This window comes from Indicator indicator, chromosome 1 (assembly GCF_027791375.1).
Source record: "Indicator indicator isolate 239-I01 chromosome 1, UM_Iind_1.1, whole genome shotgun sequence".
Lineage (NCBI taxonomy): Eukaryota > Metazoa > Chordata > Aves > Piciformes > Indicatoridae > Indicator > Indicator indicator.
Window position 1 is genome coordinate 79,998,942 of NC_072010.1, and position 18,827 is coordinate 80,017,768.

Sequence of the window (18,827 nt, forward strand, 5' to 3'; positions counted from 1 at the left end):
AATGAGAACTCTTCAGCATACTTGGGCTTTGACTGAGATAGTTGTAAATCTCAGAAAGAAGCAAGTACCATGAAACCTAGCGAAAACAGAATACTTTTTATTGTCACAGACAAAACTTCTTCATTGTTTGAGTATCCTCAGGGAATCCCACAAACAACCAAGTTTTGACTTTGCTGTCCCTCAAGTGATAGAAATGTTTTATGTACCTTATATAAAAACTGACAGAGAGACATTCTGTCATAAAATTTGAAGAAGTTAATGTGTAGCTGAAACTCAAATTCTCATTTTATTGTGGGACTTGAGCATCTCTCCTATGAAGAAAACAGAGAACTGGAGCTGTTTATTCTTGAGAAGAGAAGGCTGAGTGGGGATCTTATCAATGTCTTTAAATGTCTGAGGAGTGGGTGTCAAGATGAAGGCTCCAGTCTCTTTTTGGTGGTGCCCAGTGTTAGAACAAGGGTACAAGCTAGAACACAGGAGGTTCCACCACAACATGAGGAGGCACTTCTTTATGGTGAGGGTGACAGAGCACTGGAACAGGCTGCCCACGAAGGTTGTGGAGTCTCCTTCTCTGGAGACTTTCAAAACCAACCTGGATGTGTTCCTGTGCAGCCTGCCTTAGGTCCTGCTTTGGCAGGGGAGATGAACTCCATGATTCTCTGGAGGTCACTTCCAACCCTGAACATTCTGTGATTATTGATTATTTATCTATTCAGTAATTTCTTTTCAAGCAGCTACACCCTTTACATCTTCACTTTACTTTTCTTTTTTTTTTTTTTCAGGTGATTATATAACATGGTTACAAAAAAAAAAAAATAATCCTAACACCCTTTGACACACACAAAACCAATTTTTAAATGAGATGTTTATGCTGTGATTTAGCCTGCAGCAGATCTTTGGAAGTGAGGTAGAAACTGAGCATTTCCATTATAAACAGAAAGCAAAGGATACAGCAGTCTGAGGGTTACACAATCAGAGGAAAATGCCTTCCCTTCCTTAAAAAACCAAAAATCATTTTGCAGCAGTGTCCAAAATTTGCTTCCTATGACGTTTGGTGAATTGAAAACAAAACAAACAGACTGAGATACAGATGTTATAAAGCTGTCTACAAGCAAAACCTATTTCCTTTCCCCTCCCCCCTACATAATTGCTCCAATTTTCCCTCCAGCTGAATACAGATTACATTTCTGCCTAATAGATGAGAGAAGCTTCATGGTGTTGGCTATGTAACAGGCTTTTAATCATGTATTTCCTAGAAGAGATGCACCAGAAGATGTCTGCAAAAGCCTCACTCATTCACAGAAACAATGTGCCTTAGAGACTATGGCAGAAGCAAATTCACTGTGATATAACACTTTGTCAGATAGAGGAACCTATAACACTAAAACCAAGAGGAGCACCCAAATGCTTGCAGCATTAAATTCTTCCCTGATTCAACAGCAAAGCATCTAAATTCAGATCTGCATACAGCTGGAAAAGGCACAGGCCAGCAGAATAGGTAGGATTTGGTCCCCATCACTTCACATGTAGCAGACATGCAGGGGAAGATGGAAACGGTACAGCAGAAGGGCATGCAGGGAGGGGTGCCAGAGGTCACCCCCCAGGGACACTGCCATGCTGACACCTCTCCAGCACATGGCAGGAGGAAGGGATACCTCACGAAGGGTTGGTATGGTCATGGGGATGCTACCACCCAGGGATTAACTGATATTCACAAATCCTAGCCCTGTCAATCACAATATTGCAAGAAGGTTTTGGGAAGATATTGAGATATTCACAAGAGCAATTTTTATGGCAACTTTGTTACAAGCAAATTATTGCAACCTTGTTTCACCCAGCAGCACAGGATCCAGACAAAGATTCTTTCTCCTCAGCTAAGGTAGAGTGCTTGTACCTAGACTGTTAAATTTATGCCAAAGCATAAATATTTACATTACTTCCTTTTCCCTCAAACACCTTCTCCTTATTAGCTTCAGAACTAAGTAGCTGCTTTCCTGACATGCACAAGCATCCTTATGGACTTTTAAAAGCCACATGCTGCTTTAGCTCCATGCCAGAGGGTTCTCTTGTTGGGTGAATGTCCACAGAATGCAAAGATAAAATTCTCCAGGATGCTTTTTAATGCTTTTTAAAAAAAGTATTCCACAGATACTATGAGATATGTGAATGCTGTGAAGTAGGACTTCAAATAAACATACTTCATATTAACAGCCATTTCTATTCTATTTTCTCAGACTGTGAGGAAAATTGTATTTTATACTGGTAATCAGTTTATCATTTTATGCAGCCAAGCCTGCTATCCCTGGGAAGGCAGCCACAGCTGCCTTCCCTAAACAGAATGAGGAGCAGATCTGGCTTACCAGGGCCAATCCAGCAAACTGCCCTGAGGGAGGGACTGCTCTGCAGAAAGCAGCCTGGCCAAAGGCATGGCCTGTCATCATCTCCAAGGAAGGAAAACAAAACTTTGCTGATTAACAGTCTTCAGGCTTTCTGCAAAACCAAGAAATGACAGACAGGATTACAGAGGAAGGGAGAGCAGACATTCTGATGGGAAAATGAGTGTAAAGCAAAAAACACGTTAGGGATGTGTCTGAAAGATTTGTAAACCCAGTGCGTCAAGGTATTCCTAATGAAATGGGAAGATTAGAGATAGAGAGGAGAATCACAGTCTCGTGCATTCTCTTTTCAGGTTATGGCTCCTTTTGAGAAAATGGGATTTTTAAAATCAAGTGTTACCACAGACTAAGTATTAGCACACACCATACTTTTATATTAGGCATGAAATCAGGCATTCAGATATTAAAATTAAAGTTATTATAAAATGCTTAATAATATCCCTGCTGTACTTAAAGCAGTAAAGAACAGAAGTCTGCCTTGATTTATTCCCCAAAGATTTCCTGTTGGTATGCCCAGAACTGCCCACAGGAATGCAAGACTGGAAGTGGACTTCTTGAATTTCCCAAGATCAGGATGACAAATCCTGTCATAAGTTGATAAAATCCATCTTAAAATAGACAATATTTATGCCTCTGCTGCTGTGATGAAAGGTGGCCCCAGATCCCCCCACCCTGATGCCTGGAAAGTATCCAGCTTCCAGATAATTAACATCCCTAACCAGTATTTGCCTGCTCATGTGAGAAGTAAAAGTAATTCTATTTCTTTCAGAAGAGTTTCAAAACATAGAGACTGAGATTTGGCCTTTGCAATCAATGAAGTTAAAACTGCCTGATGGGAAGGATGTATGGGTAGATAATTAATCTGCAGCGAAGTTGGTTGCTGGGAAGCTGTTAACAGCTCACTTGGTTGATGAGAAACAGTGGCTCTGTGACACCGTTTGGTTTGGCTGGCAGGGATTCATTTATTCAAAAGACAAAGAGCCTGTTTGTTGTTCATTTTCAGAAATACCAGGTTCTGCTTCATATTGAAAACCAAAAAAAAGACATTCCTTTTTCATTTTTCACATGACAGCAAATTTTTTTGGCATATGACATGGTGAAGACTTTTTAAAATGTTTGCGCTCATTTCTACTGATAAATGTTAATTAGCATAACTTTTTTGTCAAAGTTTATGTATCCCTTAATAAAACCAAGGTAACTTTAACACAGGGAATAATTATTTCATTTCCTTCTTTCTTTTTCAAAGTTCAAATTATGTGTGAAACCTAGAACTCTTTTTCCCCCCCAGCTAATTTTGGCACACCCCCCAAATCTAAATCAGCATTAAATTAACATTATTTAAATGATTTTAAATTAAGTAAGGAAAATGAAATTATGTAACAGTTTTTGAAATGTACTGCCTGTTTTTATATTTTATGAACTGTACACAATATATTTTATGTTATCATCTGTGGTATACTGTCAAAAACTGAGAAAGGAAACTTTTGCTAAGATAGGTTTCAACCTTTGAATGAATTCAGAAGACAACACTAATACAGCCATTGGATATGTCAGCTTTTAATTTCCTAATATTTTGTAATTTTAAATTTGTAACATTAATGTTACAATCCTTCATCCAGGTTCCTAGTTTGAGATGAATTTATGTCGTGAATAAGCACAAAGAAAGAGAGCATACTGACTTTAAAAAAACCCAACACCTAAGCATCAGCTTCTCTAATACTGGAGATACTCACAAAGTATCTGAAGTTTTCACAGAGCTCTGAGAAACAGAGATAGCTTTAAAGTTTACTTCCACATCCCCACTTGCCCAATTTCCAGCGTGGCCTAGGTCCAGGGTTTTGACTGAAGCTAATTTCTTAATGTTGAGCTAATTTAAATGCTAATTAGAGTAATTTGACAACTAAAACGTGGTAGGAATTAATTAACAATATTTCTGCTATTGCTTTATGTCTACAGAGAAATTTTCTAAAACAGGACTCCAGGGACAGTGGCGCATCTGTTACCAGCTGAACAAGTTAGATTTTTTCGTAATTCTAAACCTTAGAGTTGGTAATATATTGCAGAATTGCATAGGAGATGCAGGAGTGACTTAAAATTTTCCAGATCTAGCCCATCTTGGACATAGGCCACCAATGAAGAAGAGACCTTATGCTGTCTTGAGCCCATCTGCTTCATGGGTTTTGCTCCGAGTTTTATACACACAGAAAGAAGAAAACATGTCTTTGTCTCTCAATATCTACTACATTTGCCCAGCAGATACTACTGTTCTGCCTGAAGTTATTCTGACTATACAAAGAACTCAAATAATTCACCTCATGTCTGATACCATAGATAGACTTCCATGGTTTTAAGTCCTACAAAGTCAGTGAGGTGCCACAGAGGTAGAGCAGTTAGACAAGATGATCTCGTTAAAAACAGTCCTGAGGTATTTTTGGTTGGATGATCAGTTTGGTTTGGTTTGCTTATGCTTTTTTAGGGTGGATTTCTTTTTTCTTTTTCCATTTTTTTCCCAGCATATGCTGTTACCACAATCAACAGGCACAGATGAAAGATTTTTCAAGATGTGATTTTAAATCTATTCACAAGCAAAAGTTGCTCTTGGGCTTAATTAGGTCACTGAACTTTAGCCTGAAAAAAGAGAAAAGAAAAAGCCTTGTAGAAAACTTCCACGGGACTTCACAAAGAAGAAAAAGAAACTTCTCTAAAAACCTTTCAGCAGAGCTGGGAGGTGGCTGTGTTACATCTTTCTCTTAAATTATACACTTGTTTCAGAAGCTCTTGTTTAAGGCTACCTTCCTCTCTCAAATTCTCCTCAAGTTAATGCTGATGAAGAAAGCTGGTTTCCTTTTGCACGCACACTCAAAGTGGAATACCTTTCCTACACAACACTGCTATTATTTAATGCTGCTTGTCTGCTAGGAACTTACAGTGTGCCCTTCTCTGAACAGACAAGGCTGCAGCAGGAATTGCAATGTAGTCAGAGGCGAAATGGTCCTGTGCAGAAATCTCACAGCAAACAGCATTGTAATACAAACAAAACCCAAGCATTTTTCACAAGGAAATAAAGTTCTTACTGGTAATCTGACTAGTAATTAGCTGTTCAAATGAAAAGAATCTTTTCTCTGTGATTGAGATCTAAAGTGTGTTTCAACATAAATTGGCACTTGTGTTGTATGAGGTCCTCTGATTCTTACCCCTTTAACTTCACCATGCCATCTTAGACGGAGTTTATACTTTATGAAAGCTGAAAGCACTGCAAATGCTGACCTTGGCAGATCTCAGTGCATCTAGTGTATATGTCAACAAGCACATGGGCTTCAAGATGTTGAGCCTTTCCTAGTCTTTCAGCGTTTCTCAGTCACAATTTATCTGGAGAAGGGGTAAAAATGTTTTACATCGGATGTGTCACCTGGGACTCATGGCTGAAACTGACAAGAAGAAAAGCACTGGTGATAAAGTTTTGATTGCATGAGGTTAGTTGCACAATATTTTCTGGCATAAGGCATAAACTCATGAACTGAAAATGTATGGCAAAGAGTAAAAAAAAAAAAAAAACCAGAAAATTTTGCTAAAAAATGACCTATTTTAGACAGTATGGCAAAAGTAAAAAGAAAGGCTTTGCTAAAAAAGCAGTTATTTTGGACTCTGATCTTTTCCTGTTTGAGCTCTCATGGCTGAATTAGGCTGCAATTATTTTAATTTGCTTGTATAGCAGCAGCCTCTGTGGGGCCATCTAAAAAATCCCACAATTTGGGGGTAATATGGATTCAGATCTCTCCTGGTAAATATTTTTATGTGACACTCAAAGTGGAATATGTAACTGAAGCAACTCAAATGCCTACAGGCATCTTTTGTCTTCTGGAAAGAAATATATCTCATGCATGACTTTTGATTCCACGAGACCTCATCACTCTCTACAACTACCTGAAAGGACGTTGTCGAGAGGTTGGTGCTGGTCTCTTCTCACAGTTAATAAGCTATAGAACAAGAGGGAACAGCTTCAAGCTGTGACTGGGTAGGTTTAGACTGGACATTAGGAAAAATTTTTTTACAGAAAGAGTGGTCAGGCATTGGAATGTGCTGCCCAGGGGAGGTGGTTGAGTCACCAACCCTGGATGTGTTTAAAGGTTGTTTGGATGTGGTGCTTGGGGATATGGTTTAGAGGTGAACCTTGTAGAGTAGGGCTATTGGTTGGACTTGGTGATCCCAATGGTCTTTTCCAACCTCAATGTTTCTGTGATATAATTAGATACTTAATTCTGATGGGGTAAAAAAAATCTATGGTCAGATAGAAACCTAAATATCTTTGTGGATCTGGACATTACTATTTCTTTGCCTTCATTTTCCAACTGTAAATATTACTCTATTTCACAAAGCACACAAACATATTATGCATAGTGAGTATAGCTGAGCAGGGCTATATGCAAAAACATCATAACTAAAAGGGGATAGGAAGGAATGTAAAGTGAAAAAGCTCCAGATCAGTTTGCCACTGTTGCAATTTAGTTTTACACTTATTTGTTTGTTTTTTTGTTTGTTTGGTTTTTTGTTTGTTTTTGTTGTGGGAAGGTTGTTTATTTGTGGTTGTTGTTTATTTGGTTTTGTTTAAACTTTTGCTCCTGAATGCTAGAAGTGAATGTAATTAAGTTTACAAGTATTTCAAATGGAGATCAGTACTCACTTCTACATGTTGACAGGTCTGAATGAGTTTTGCCAAAAGAGTTTCCAGTTCAGTATTCCTCTTAATAAGGTTGGTGAGGTTACTTTCCAAATTTTGCTGTCAAAAAGAAAGAAAAGAACATGTTAACACTTTGGAGAATTTAATGTTTAGGTGAACAGTTGAAAAATATATATATTTTCTGTATTTGACTTTTGAAATTACATAAGTATGAGCATAAGACTTGCATGTGCCCCATTAGATGTTTTGTACATATTAAATATGGCAAGACAAAATAACAGAAAAGTTCAAGGTAAGAGTGGGTTTTAGGAAAGAGTGTTTCTAAGGTTCTACTGAAAACTAGATTAAGCAATTAATTTCCATCAGGGTAAAAAATAGGGTAAGTAGAAGATCCCAAAAGGTACAAATATTTCACAAAAAAAAAAAAAGTGGTTTCATTATTTAGGCTGGGAATGTTTGTTGTTTTTTTTTTTTTTTTACTCCTTCTTTCCTGCTGTCAGTCTAGTATCTGAATTTAAAAGCCTACTGCTAACTGAGGTCTTCGAGAATGTGCCCATTTAGAATTGTGTTTTGTAAGGACTCAGTAGAATGGTCAGCACTTTCTCCTTGGGATTCACAGTGCTGGGAGATAGAGGCAGTGGATTTCATTCCATAGTTCAGTGAAGTTATACTTTATAACAGACAGTTTCAGAGGAAAAAACATCCTTTCTACGCATAAGAATGAAATATCTGCTCACAGACTGTCCCTTCACTAAATGTTCTTGATAGAGAACTTGTGGTTTGTGCCTGTGTTTATCAACCAATATTGGTATCAACCAATACCTGCAGCTGTGGGAAATCAGTGTGCTTTCCAGCTTCCAAATGCGATGTCCCACCCTGGTCACTGTGCAACTGCATTGAGGTCTATCAAGAAACGTTTGAGCCTCTTTTCTCCTCTCCCTATCCACAGGAAGGAAATCCAAGCATGTGAGAAAGAGGAGGAGGTCTCTGATGGCTGTGATCCATTCCCTGGCCTGGCTGCACTGTGGAACCTGCAGCTACCAGTCTCTTCCTTTATACTACATGTCCCAAGCTGTTCTACATGAAATTCCATCTTCTGGAAGCACATGGGCATGAAAACGTCCTTTTTTCATTTAAAAAGTATCAGAGAGAAAAAATCCCTGTAAGTATAAATTAAGTACATAAAGCAGAAGACAAAAAAGAAGCCGTTAAAAAGAATCTTGACTGCAAATACCCATTTCAGGGGCATGTATTTCATTTAAAAAAAGCCTGAGGATTGCTGACACTACAAGTTGTTTCTCACAGTTATTCACCTATGTAAGTGTGTGAGACTAGTCCCTTGCTTAGTATTCCTGACAGGCTGACAGTCCCTGTCTTTTAATTGTACTTTGCCTTCTGAGCAGTCCCAGTATCTAGGAAGTACTGAAGAAGAATACCAGAAATGGGCCCTGTATTTCTCTCCACACAAGGGCTGTAGTGTCTCTGCAGAGCTCTCATTAATTTCATCCCTCCTCATCTTTTATTAATGGGCTTCTTTTCTTCACACTACTACTTTTGCCCTTGATGTATCTATTACATCGCTTAAGTCCCTTCAGCTACCGTTAACTCATTTGACTTCCCTCATTCATCTCAGCTTCCCGCCTCCCACCTCTGTGCACACATTTAATGTGTGTGTGTTTTCTGACACTGTTATTCTCTGCCTATTTCACATTGGTTTAAAACACTTTGTTTCTTCCCCTCCCTCTCTATATCTCTGCAATTCCCTTACTCCTTCTTGCATAGGGCTACAAACTGATGAAACTGGCAGTAGTTCATTGCTGTACTGTGTGTACTTTGTCATTTAGCAGGGCTGATGCTGTAAGCACTGCAAGAGTATGCACTCCTGTTACATTAGAGACACCAGAGGATTTTAATGGCTTTATGTATGTATCCCTTCCAAGAAGTGTGATGGGTGTTTGAAGTACATGATTTTGACATTTTCTTCCCAGTACAGCCATGCATATTGCATATTGCAAGATCTGGCTGTAAAAACACCTTCTACACTGCATTTATTTTATAGCCCATTAAAACAAAGAGTAACAAGAACAGGCATTGTTTGCCAAACAGTTTGAGCTCTATCTTATACTTCCATAAGGTGCATTGTGAACATTTACTTGCAAAGGCATGTTTGCTGTGCTGTTAGATGTCCTTTTGCAGAGCGTCTCAGCGTCTCACATACAAAGTCAAAATTGTTACAGTTTCAGATAACCTTTGTCTTTAAAAACTAGTTTGTTAAGCAGATCCAAATGTGCAAATACTCTTGAAATGATATTTATATACTTTCCTATTGCTCATATATTCCTTTTGCACATGCTGTAATATTTTATACTAAAAGGTTTAAAAATAAATATTTATATCTATTATTGCCTAATTTAAAATGTATTATTGGACACAAAAAATGCTAACAGTTGGGATCTAGATATACTCTGAAGAAAAAATGCTCTCAAAGCTGTTATGAAACACTGAACTGATTTCAGATAACCTGAAATGATCTTCAGCCAAAGCCATTAATACATGACGAGTAAGTATTTTTCTCTGAAATACAAATATAAGTACCCATAGATTACCTATATCCAGGATAATTTCCAATCTTGGATAAAGAAGAAAATTTTAGAACGTTTCCTGTCCTTTGAATATAAATATAACCCCTTCTATATCACCATGGTTTCACAGAGTAAATGGAGGATGACTACTAAACAAATTAGCTGCCTTAAAAAAATTGGATTTAATGCATTCCTGTGCTCTAGGTCCTCAAACATACTGGAAAGCATGGAATTTTGTTTCCATGTTTGATATGTAAAAGATTGAGGTCCTTTTAGGCCAAGAATTATCAGAATTTTGTTAAACTTTTGTTGAAGCACATCAGTTTATATCAATGCTTTACAAGATAGTAAGAACCTGGCAGCTACTTTCTGAAATTTATGCTAATTTTCCAGTTTCATTAGATGAGTACTGACTGCAGGTCTCAAAATGGCCTTGAAAGTTTTTTTCTTAGCAGTACCTTCCTCTAGTTCTTACCCCTATTCAAATACCATAAGGACCATGGTGCCACTTTGACTACCATATGATAGTAGGCACCAGAAGAGGAGTTCAAGTCCTGCCCTCTTTCTTTGCTCCATATAGGGGAATCCAGCAAGGGCCTGAAAGCTGTGTAAATTTCCAAACCACAAATTTACTCACAGGCTTTCCAAAGTGTTTCAAACTCATTTCACATCCACACTTGAAATTTCCCAGGTTTGGAACTCTGTTCATCTTGAAAAACTGATCAAGCACTGTAGGCGAGAATTTCTGGAGTAGTGAATTATTACCCAGGTTTTCAATGCCGAGAAAGTGTGCTCTCACATTAAGATGAGTCCATGTGAAAATGAGAGGCAGAATAAGCTTATTCAAAGCATCTTACATCCTCTTATCTAAGGTGAACAAAATTCCTCCAGGTGAACAAAATCACAACTCTATTTTACCTATTATTTAGGTAAATAGTAATTCCTCCTGCTATTTGCATCTGTCTTTCTGTATCTTCTTTGTCAGTCACCAATTTTTATTTTCATCTGTCTATTAAAAACTGATCTTAGAAATACAGAGGCTGTTTTTTTTAAAGACAACAGGTGCTGTGCATTTACTCTGTGAACAGACTTCATGCATCTTAACTCAGTGGATGTAAACTGCATTTGAAAGACAAAAGCCAGGCTGGACGCTCCCTGACTTACAAATGCAGACACAGCCCAAGATATCGATGCTCCATGAGTGCTTTGAAACTGTACTTACGACATTCAGTATAAAGCAAAAGGAATGTTTACTGTCTGATTAGTATGGTCTGACAACTATACAACATAAATATTCCTAAAATCTTGGGATGAATCCAAGTCCATGAAATCACAGACATGTAATTGAAAAGGACAGTTGAGGACGATGTTTTGTTTTGACTCTGCCTGCCAATAAAATGATACGATCCAGGGACTCAAGTCTAAAGTCAGAAAAATTAATGCTAATAATTAGAGGAAGGCAACTCCAGACTGGATGCGTTTTTTAAGCTGCTGTCTAGCTCACACTGAAGTGGCAGCAATGACTGCGTGAGGCTTGTGTCCCGATTGAAGTGGGAGGTCAAACTAGATGATCATAATGGTCTCTTCTGGCCTTTAAATCTATCAGTCTATGAAAACCAAATGTGAACCCATGCCCTTTGCCAAATTAACAGTCTCACGCAAAGCATTGCTTGTCTAAAATCTGAAGGTAGCACAGATACTCCTAAGCTACTACAGGGTTAGAAACACTGTCAAAATAAATTAATGTAAGATTCTAAAGAAGAAAAATGCTGAGCTGTGTGCTCCTGCCTTACGTCACAGCAGAGAAAACAGCATTCCTGAGATCATATTCTCAGAAGCATTTTTCTGCCTCATAAATAATATCTATTCAAAGGGCCACAAAGTAAAACATACAACTATCAGCTACAGTGAGATTTAAAATTCCATTTGAAGTAAAGCCACTGTCTTTTTTTCTCATTAAAAATATTCTTTTTTCCTGCCATTGGTAAGTATGAGAACCACTCCCTGCTTTGAGAAGCAGTCCATTGAAACTGCAAGCACATGCTAAGACTCACACACTGTGGGACTGTGCTTTGTAACAATGGCCTTGATCACCATTAACATCAAACCCATTGTGATCAAAGCCTTTTGGCAACAAATATTTAGAGCAACTTGCAGTTTCCTTTGCTCCTGGTATAGAACTGACCAGAGTAAGCCATATTTTGAGGCTACCTCCTGGCTCACAGAATCGAACAGAATCACACAGAATCACAGAACATTGTGGGTTGGAAGGGACCTGAAAGATCATCTAGTCCAACCCTCCTGCCAGAGCAAGACCACCTAGAGTAGGTCACACTGGAGTGCATCCAGGAGGGTTTTGAATGTCTCCTGAGGGTGAGACTGCACAACCTCTCTGGGCAGCCTATTCCATTGTTTTGTCACCCTCACAGTGAAAAAAGCTTTCCATATGTTCACATAGAACCTCCTATGCTCCATCTTGCACTCCTTGTCACTGATAAAAGCCTGGCTCTGTCACCCTGACACTTGCACTTCACATATTTCTAAACATTAATGAGGTCGCCTCTTAGTCTCCTCTTCTCCAAACTAGAGAGCCCCAGCTCCCTCAGCCTTACCTCATAAGGGAGATGTTCCACTCCCTTAATCATTTTTGTGGCTCTGCATTGGACTCTTTCAAGTAGTTTAGAGAAGAAAAGGACTTTGGAAAGAGTTCTGAGTATCAGAGTCCTGTATAGTGGAAATTAGGTTTAGTAATTTTATAGGTTTCATGACAACCACAGACACCCTCCCATCACCCCTTTACAAATGATCAAACTGAAACAGAGATTACATATATTCAGATTTTGTTGGTTAAAGCATGCAACCAAAAGCCACACAGTTATGCTTCAGTAGAAGAGAGATTAGGAACAAAACACCATAAAGCAGAAGCATGATTGTATCCTAACTTACTGAAGCTATCAGGGCAACAAGAGCAGTCTCGACATGGCAGGTTAATCTTTAGTACATGCAAGCTGCTCATAAATATACACCGTGTTGCTAACAAAGTCCACACAACCACATCTTCACTCCAACTGTTTTTCCCTCTAACTTGAAGAAGCTATGCTTTCATGGGCTCCAGTTATATTTCCACCTCATTGTGGTGACATACCCTATGACCTAGGCCTGTTGCCTCCAGGACTTGTGTCTAACCTATTAAAAAACTTGCCAATCAAGTCCAGAAGAATGGCCAGAATATCAAGCACGGTTTTCAGACAGATTTTGGGTGTATGTGAGTTTAATGTTCCCTCTGTTGTTCTTTATTTAAATGGACATGCCAGGTGCACATGGAAAAACTTAAGCTCATTTTTATTCTATATACTTGTCCTGAAACAGATGACTACTCTTCCATAGGATACACATGCTCGACCTTGTATTTCTCCAGCCAGGGAATGGCAACATTTGCGGTTAATAGGAATGATTGACCTCAAGTCTCACATGTGCGGAGCTTGACAACTGCACTCCACATTTCTACATGAAAACAAATAATAGCTATGATGTGGATAGACTCCTGGGGACTAAGACTTCTACCTCAAGTGATTGTACTGTACAACAAGGAAAGACCCATGAGGTCTTGCACTGTTAATTAATTGTCCAGGAATATTTTTATTAAAAGTGCAATAACAATAGCTGCATTTGAAGTCATTTGACATAAAAGTTGTTAAATAACCTGTGTCTCTTTCCATATTTCATAGAAATGCCACTTATTTAAAACGGGACATTGTGGAAATTAAAGGAAATCCAAAATTTCAGATTCTTGACCCTGTAAAATCTTCATTAGCTGAGAGGACAACAGTCTAGGGAAAACCTACAATTGCACTCTCACTTCTCTGCAAAGTGATGCCCTCAAACATAGCATGAGTACTGGCCACTTGCATCCACAGCTCTGCACTTAGATTTAACTACACAAGTACCAGGCATCCTGCATTTAAAACATGTCATTAAAGACTTATTGTGGAGATTTAGGGATTCATAAGCTCATTATTTTCCCAGTGCAATGAAGGAGGTTAAGGAGAACTTTAACTGTTGTGAAACTGTCTTGCCGCATCCTGGCTGTGTCCACTTTCAGTCTTCCAGAACATGGAAGATATTTTAAACCAGGAGTTCAACAAGAGCTCCTGCTCAGGAAATGCCTAATCTAATCTTACACAAGCAAGATCTGGGAAGAATTCATTGAAAAAAAAAAAAAAAACAACAAAAAAAAAACCAAACTTAAGTTCTGAGTTTTGCACATAACTAATGACAGACATTTATGTGAAGAGAAAGCAAAAAGCTCACCTAAAGAACCACAATTTATGCAGTGTTACTAAAGTCCTGGCTTCTACAAATGTCTGCCTAAACACTTCTGAGAGCTTGTATTTTATTTGAGAGGTTGCATCATGAAAAAAAAATCTGGTTTTAATCAGTCAGAACATATTTCTGCATCTTGCGGTTGAAAAATTCCATCTTATCTAACCAGGTATGCAGACAAAGCAATACAGTGTTCTGAAAAAGTAGCAAGTTAGAAAGGACTCTTAGACAGGCAAGAAGTAGCGAAGGTCAACATGTTGATTTGGTATTCATTAGAGAGCAGACTGGTGGAGCTGTCACAAACTTAATTCAGCTATTTCTGCTGGCCTGTAACAAAGCTGACATTTGAGACAACTGAACTCATCTGCATTTATGTTTCTCGGCATGGCAAAGAGTCCTTTGAAGAATATGAATTTTCCATTTGGAGAATGAAGCTGAAAGTCCATCTTCTGACACATGTGGAAGGACTAGGGCAATCAGAGCACATACTACTTTCATCTGCTACTGGTGCCACGTCTAGCATTTGGACTAAAGGTAACAGCAGCAGTTCTTACTTGAGAAATGGGACTGATTTTCCATGCAGTTTCTCAACAGAGAGGTAAACAGGTGCAGAGATTAATTTACAGATTCATAGAATGGTTTGGCTTGGAAGGGACCTTACAAGTCATCTAGTTCCAACCACCCTGCCATGAGCAGGGACACCCTCCACTAGACCAAGATGTTCAAGGCCTCACCAACCTGGTCTTGAACACCTCCAAGGAAGTAACATCCATAACCTCCCTGGCAACCTGTTCCTGTGTCTCACCATCCTCACTGTAAAGAATGTCTTCCTAATATCTAGTCTAAATCTTCCCTCCTCAAACTTCAAACCATTCCTTCTCATTCTATCACTACAAGCCATTGTAAAAGTTCCTTTCCCAGCTTTCTTACAGGCCCCTTTCAGGTACTGTAAGACTGCTAGAAGGGTTCCCTAGAGCAGTCTTTTCTCCAGGCTGTCCCTATAAGGGAGGCGCTCAACCCTCTGATCAGCTTCACGGCCCTCCTCTGGACCCACTCCAGCAGTTTGATGTCCCTCTTATGCTAGGGGTACCAGAACTGGATACAGTATTCTAGGTGGAGCCTCCCAAGAGCAGAGTTGAGAGGCAGAATCACCTCCCTTGTCTTGCTGGTCACACTTTTTTTGATGCAGCCTGGGATACAGTTGGCTTTCTGGTCTGCATCTGTGAATGTTGTATATATATCTATATATCTATCTCTATATATATCTATATATCTATGTCTATATATTCCCAGCTGTTGCTCTGGTGGCGTATTAGAAGTCATATAGGCACCACCAGTCAGCCCAAATACAGAGAGAGCACAGCACCTCTTTCAGAAAATGCCAATCCCACTGTCCAACAGCAGCTGGATCTTGCATGAGGCAAGTGTCAGCCAACCATGCAATGAGAAAGACCCAGCTCTGACTTAGGGTGAATCATACTAAACAAACCACCACTTATATTTTATGTTTTTTTTTGTTGTTGTTTTTGGTGGTGGTTTTTTTTTTTTGTGTGTGTGTGTGTGTGTGTTTATAAACTTTCCAGAATTTTGCCAAGAAGTATGCTATGAGCTAATTCTTCCATTCTGGAGCACTCTGAATTTGTACCACTGAAATCATGGGTGGCTGTTCCTTTTTCTTCCAGTCATGAGAGGCTACTTGCAATAGAAAAGCTGGCATCCAGTTAAATGCTCATTCTGGCACATGATCATTGCCTTGTTGACCACAGTTGGAGCTTGGTCTAGATAGAAGGGTAGATTTCTCTGTGTTTTCTTCTCTTCATTTGCTCTTTTTCCTATTCTGTGTACTAAACCCCACTACTATATTCAGTAAATGCTCTGAAAGAAATTTGACATAGTGAACTTGAATTACAGTTTTAAAGTTTAGACACGAGCTTAAGTACTTTTCTGAAAAGAAGGCTTAACCATTCACCTAAAGTACTACTCAATTTGACCTGATAATATAACTTACCAGTATTCTTCTGTACAAACCTTTTGACTGAGTACTAGATCTTAAATTTAGGAGTCAGGGAAATCATCCTTGATTTAGATTTCAGCTACAGAATTGTTACCATATTTATATGTTTGATTTTACAAGTTGCTATGCGTCAAACCAGAGAATATTTAATAATCTTAGTACACTTACATAATTAGGGATTTAATAAAACAATATGATGGTGATGAGCTAATTTTAAAGATAGCAAAAATTGCAAGGTACAGATCATGGTTTAGAGTCAGATTTTTCATTCATGTTTCTGGTCACATGCAGGTGAAATTTCTGTTCTGACCTGCCAAACCCCTTATTGCCAATGCTTTATCAGAGATCATCTCTCTGTCCAGCCAGGCTCTGGCCAGCCTGATCTAGTGTGAGGTGTCCCTGCCCATGGCAGGGGGGTTGGAACTAGATGATCCTTGTGTTCCCTTCCAACCCTGACTGATTTTATGATTCTATGATTCTATCTCCATTCCCCGACATCCTCATCTTCTTCATCACTCTTATCTCTAAAACACATGTATTTTGCCTCTGTTCCTTTGGTCATGGTGTTACCTGCCCAGCTGCTGCCCCAATGCACCACTTACCTCCTGCTAGCTTTTATGAGCCTGAGTTGAACCCAGTTGCTGGATTTTACTTTGCTGGCAGTGCATGGTGCCAAGAATTTCTGGGTAGAAAGTAACTTAGAAGCTCAAGAAAACACTCAGTGGGTGAGGGGTGTGTGCTACAGCCAGGGGAGAACCTCAAGAAATAATTCCTTCTCCTGCTAAGATATTATTTTTCAGTCCCAATTAGAGAGCACATTGGCTCAGATTAAAATGCAATAATCAATTCAATGTTAATCCAACTGTCATTTGAGAAGCTATTAATTCAAGGACCAGTTATTAACAGTCCCTGACAATGTATATGGAATAGTTAAAGAAACCTAGAAGCCAAAAGTGAATGTCTCATGTGGACGCCATGGCAGACTCACATATTTCACTTCAGCATTGCAGGTAATCACATATGTGTTTTATTTTACTAATCAATTAGTATGAACTAAAGAATGGTTAATAATATGAACAATTGCATGAAGATACTTCAAAGTAGTGAGTTGTAGCTAACTAAAGCACCTTTGCAAGTACTTTTGTAGCTTCTTTTTACTATGTTCCTATGTCAATAAATGACTTGTAGCATGCCAAACCATAAACCTAACTCAAACCACTTCTACTTTATCAATACTTGAGCTCCCATTATTATATTCCAAATTTTATTTCCCATTATCTTGCTTCAGCTTACAAACAGCTTGAAATACACTTAAAGTAAAACTTCTGTTGGTAAGTTCTAGTAGCACCACACAACTATGGACTTTCAAGACATTTAAAATATACTATTAAAAATAACAATTCTGCAGTTTGGCAAGGCAATAGATCACACCACATGAAATCAAAAGATACTTTTAGAAGAAAAAAACAAAGTGTAAATAGAAGCCCAAATACATGCAGCTGTAAGATTCCAAATGCACACTATACAAGCACAGGCTTATCATAGAATTGTAGCATCACAGAATGGTGTGAGTTGGAAGGGACTTTAAAGATCATCTAGTTCCAACCACCCTGACATGGGCAGGGACGTCTAGACCAGGCTGTTCAAGGCCTCATCCAACCTGGCTTTGAATACCTCTGGAAGGTGGCATCCACACCCAGGCAACCATCCCAATGTCTCACCACCCTTACTGTGAAGAATTTCTTCCTAATATCCAGTCTAAATCTACCCTCCTAAAGCTTTAATCCATTTCCTCTCTTCCTATCACAACAAGCTCTTGTAAAAAGTCCCTTACCAGCTTTCTTGTAAGCATTTTTCAGGCATTGGAAGACTGCTAGAAGGGCTCCCTGGAGCATTCTTTTCTCCAGGTTGAACAGCCCCAACTCTGGCAGCCTGTCCCTATAGGGGAGGTGCTCCAAACCTCTGATCAGCCACATGGCCCTCCTCTGGACCCACTCCAGCAGTCTGATGTCCCACTTACGCTGGGGGCACCAGGACTGGACATAGTATTCTAGGTGGGATCTCACAAGAGCAGAGAAGAGGATGAGAATCACTTCCCTTGTCCTGCTGGTCACACTTCTCTTGATGCAGCTTATCTATCACTGTTTCCATTTCCAACTCAATATTTTGTAGTGTAGATTCTGAGTTCAAACATTCTGTTTGCATGACATTTCAGATTCTTAGCCGAAGGACAGAACACTAAGGGAAGAGCTACCTGTCTTCTTCAAAAGAGAACTGAAACAATTAATAAAAGATACTTGGAAAATTTTACAGATAAAATAAGGACAAGATGCTTTGTCTGTGGCCTTGACATTAAACATCCAAATTTATGTTAGTAAGTCTGATAAATCTGGCATCAGACAAGAGAACACTCAAAGCACAGAAAACTTTTTTGAAGCACTATGAACCCGCAGTCCTTTCTATATGGCAACAGCAAGTGAAAGGTATAAACCAACTTTTCATTACAACCATAGAAACTTTTAAAAAACCAAAATAATTTTAAAGTGCCACTTTCTTGCTACCTCTTCTTCCTTCAGAACATCAGATACAGAAATGATGATCCTCTAGACAAACTTATGTGTGAGGAATGTTGCTAACTTATCTCTGATTTTTTTACAAAGGATCTCAGACCTTTTCAACTTATCCAGACCAGAATATATTTAAATTAGGGCCGCAGAACTGATCTAGTTTTAAATGGCTTGCTGACCATGTTCACAACAGGTGGGCTAACAGCAGGAAAATGTAGAAACAGCCTGCCTGAACCCTCCCAAACAGTTTTGGCCACTTTTCTGTAC

The 18,827-nt window shown here is 38.9% G+C and overlaps 1 protein-coding gene across 1 annotated transcript in view; it reads right to left on the reverse strand.

Moving 5' to 3' along the window:
* MID1 (midline 1) overlaps nt 1–18,827 on the reverse strand; it is a 102,985-nt gene that overhangs the window by 39,011 nt on the left and 45,147 nt on the right. Inside the window, exon 2 of the mRNA XM_054382074.1 lies at nt 7,078–7,173. Within this exon, the coding sequence (XP_054238049.1) occupies nt 7,078–7,173 (96 nt within the window). The remainder of the gene's footprint in view (nt 1–7,077; nt 7,174–18,827) is intronic.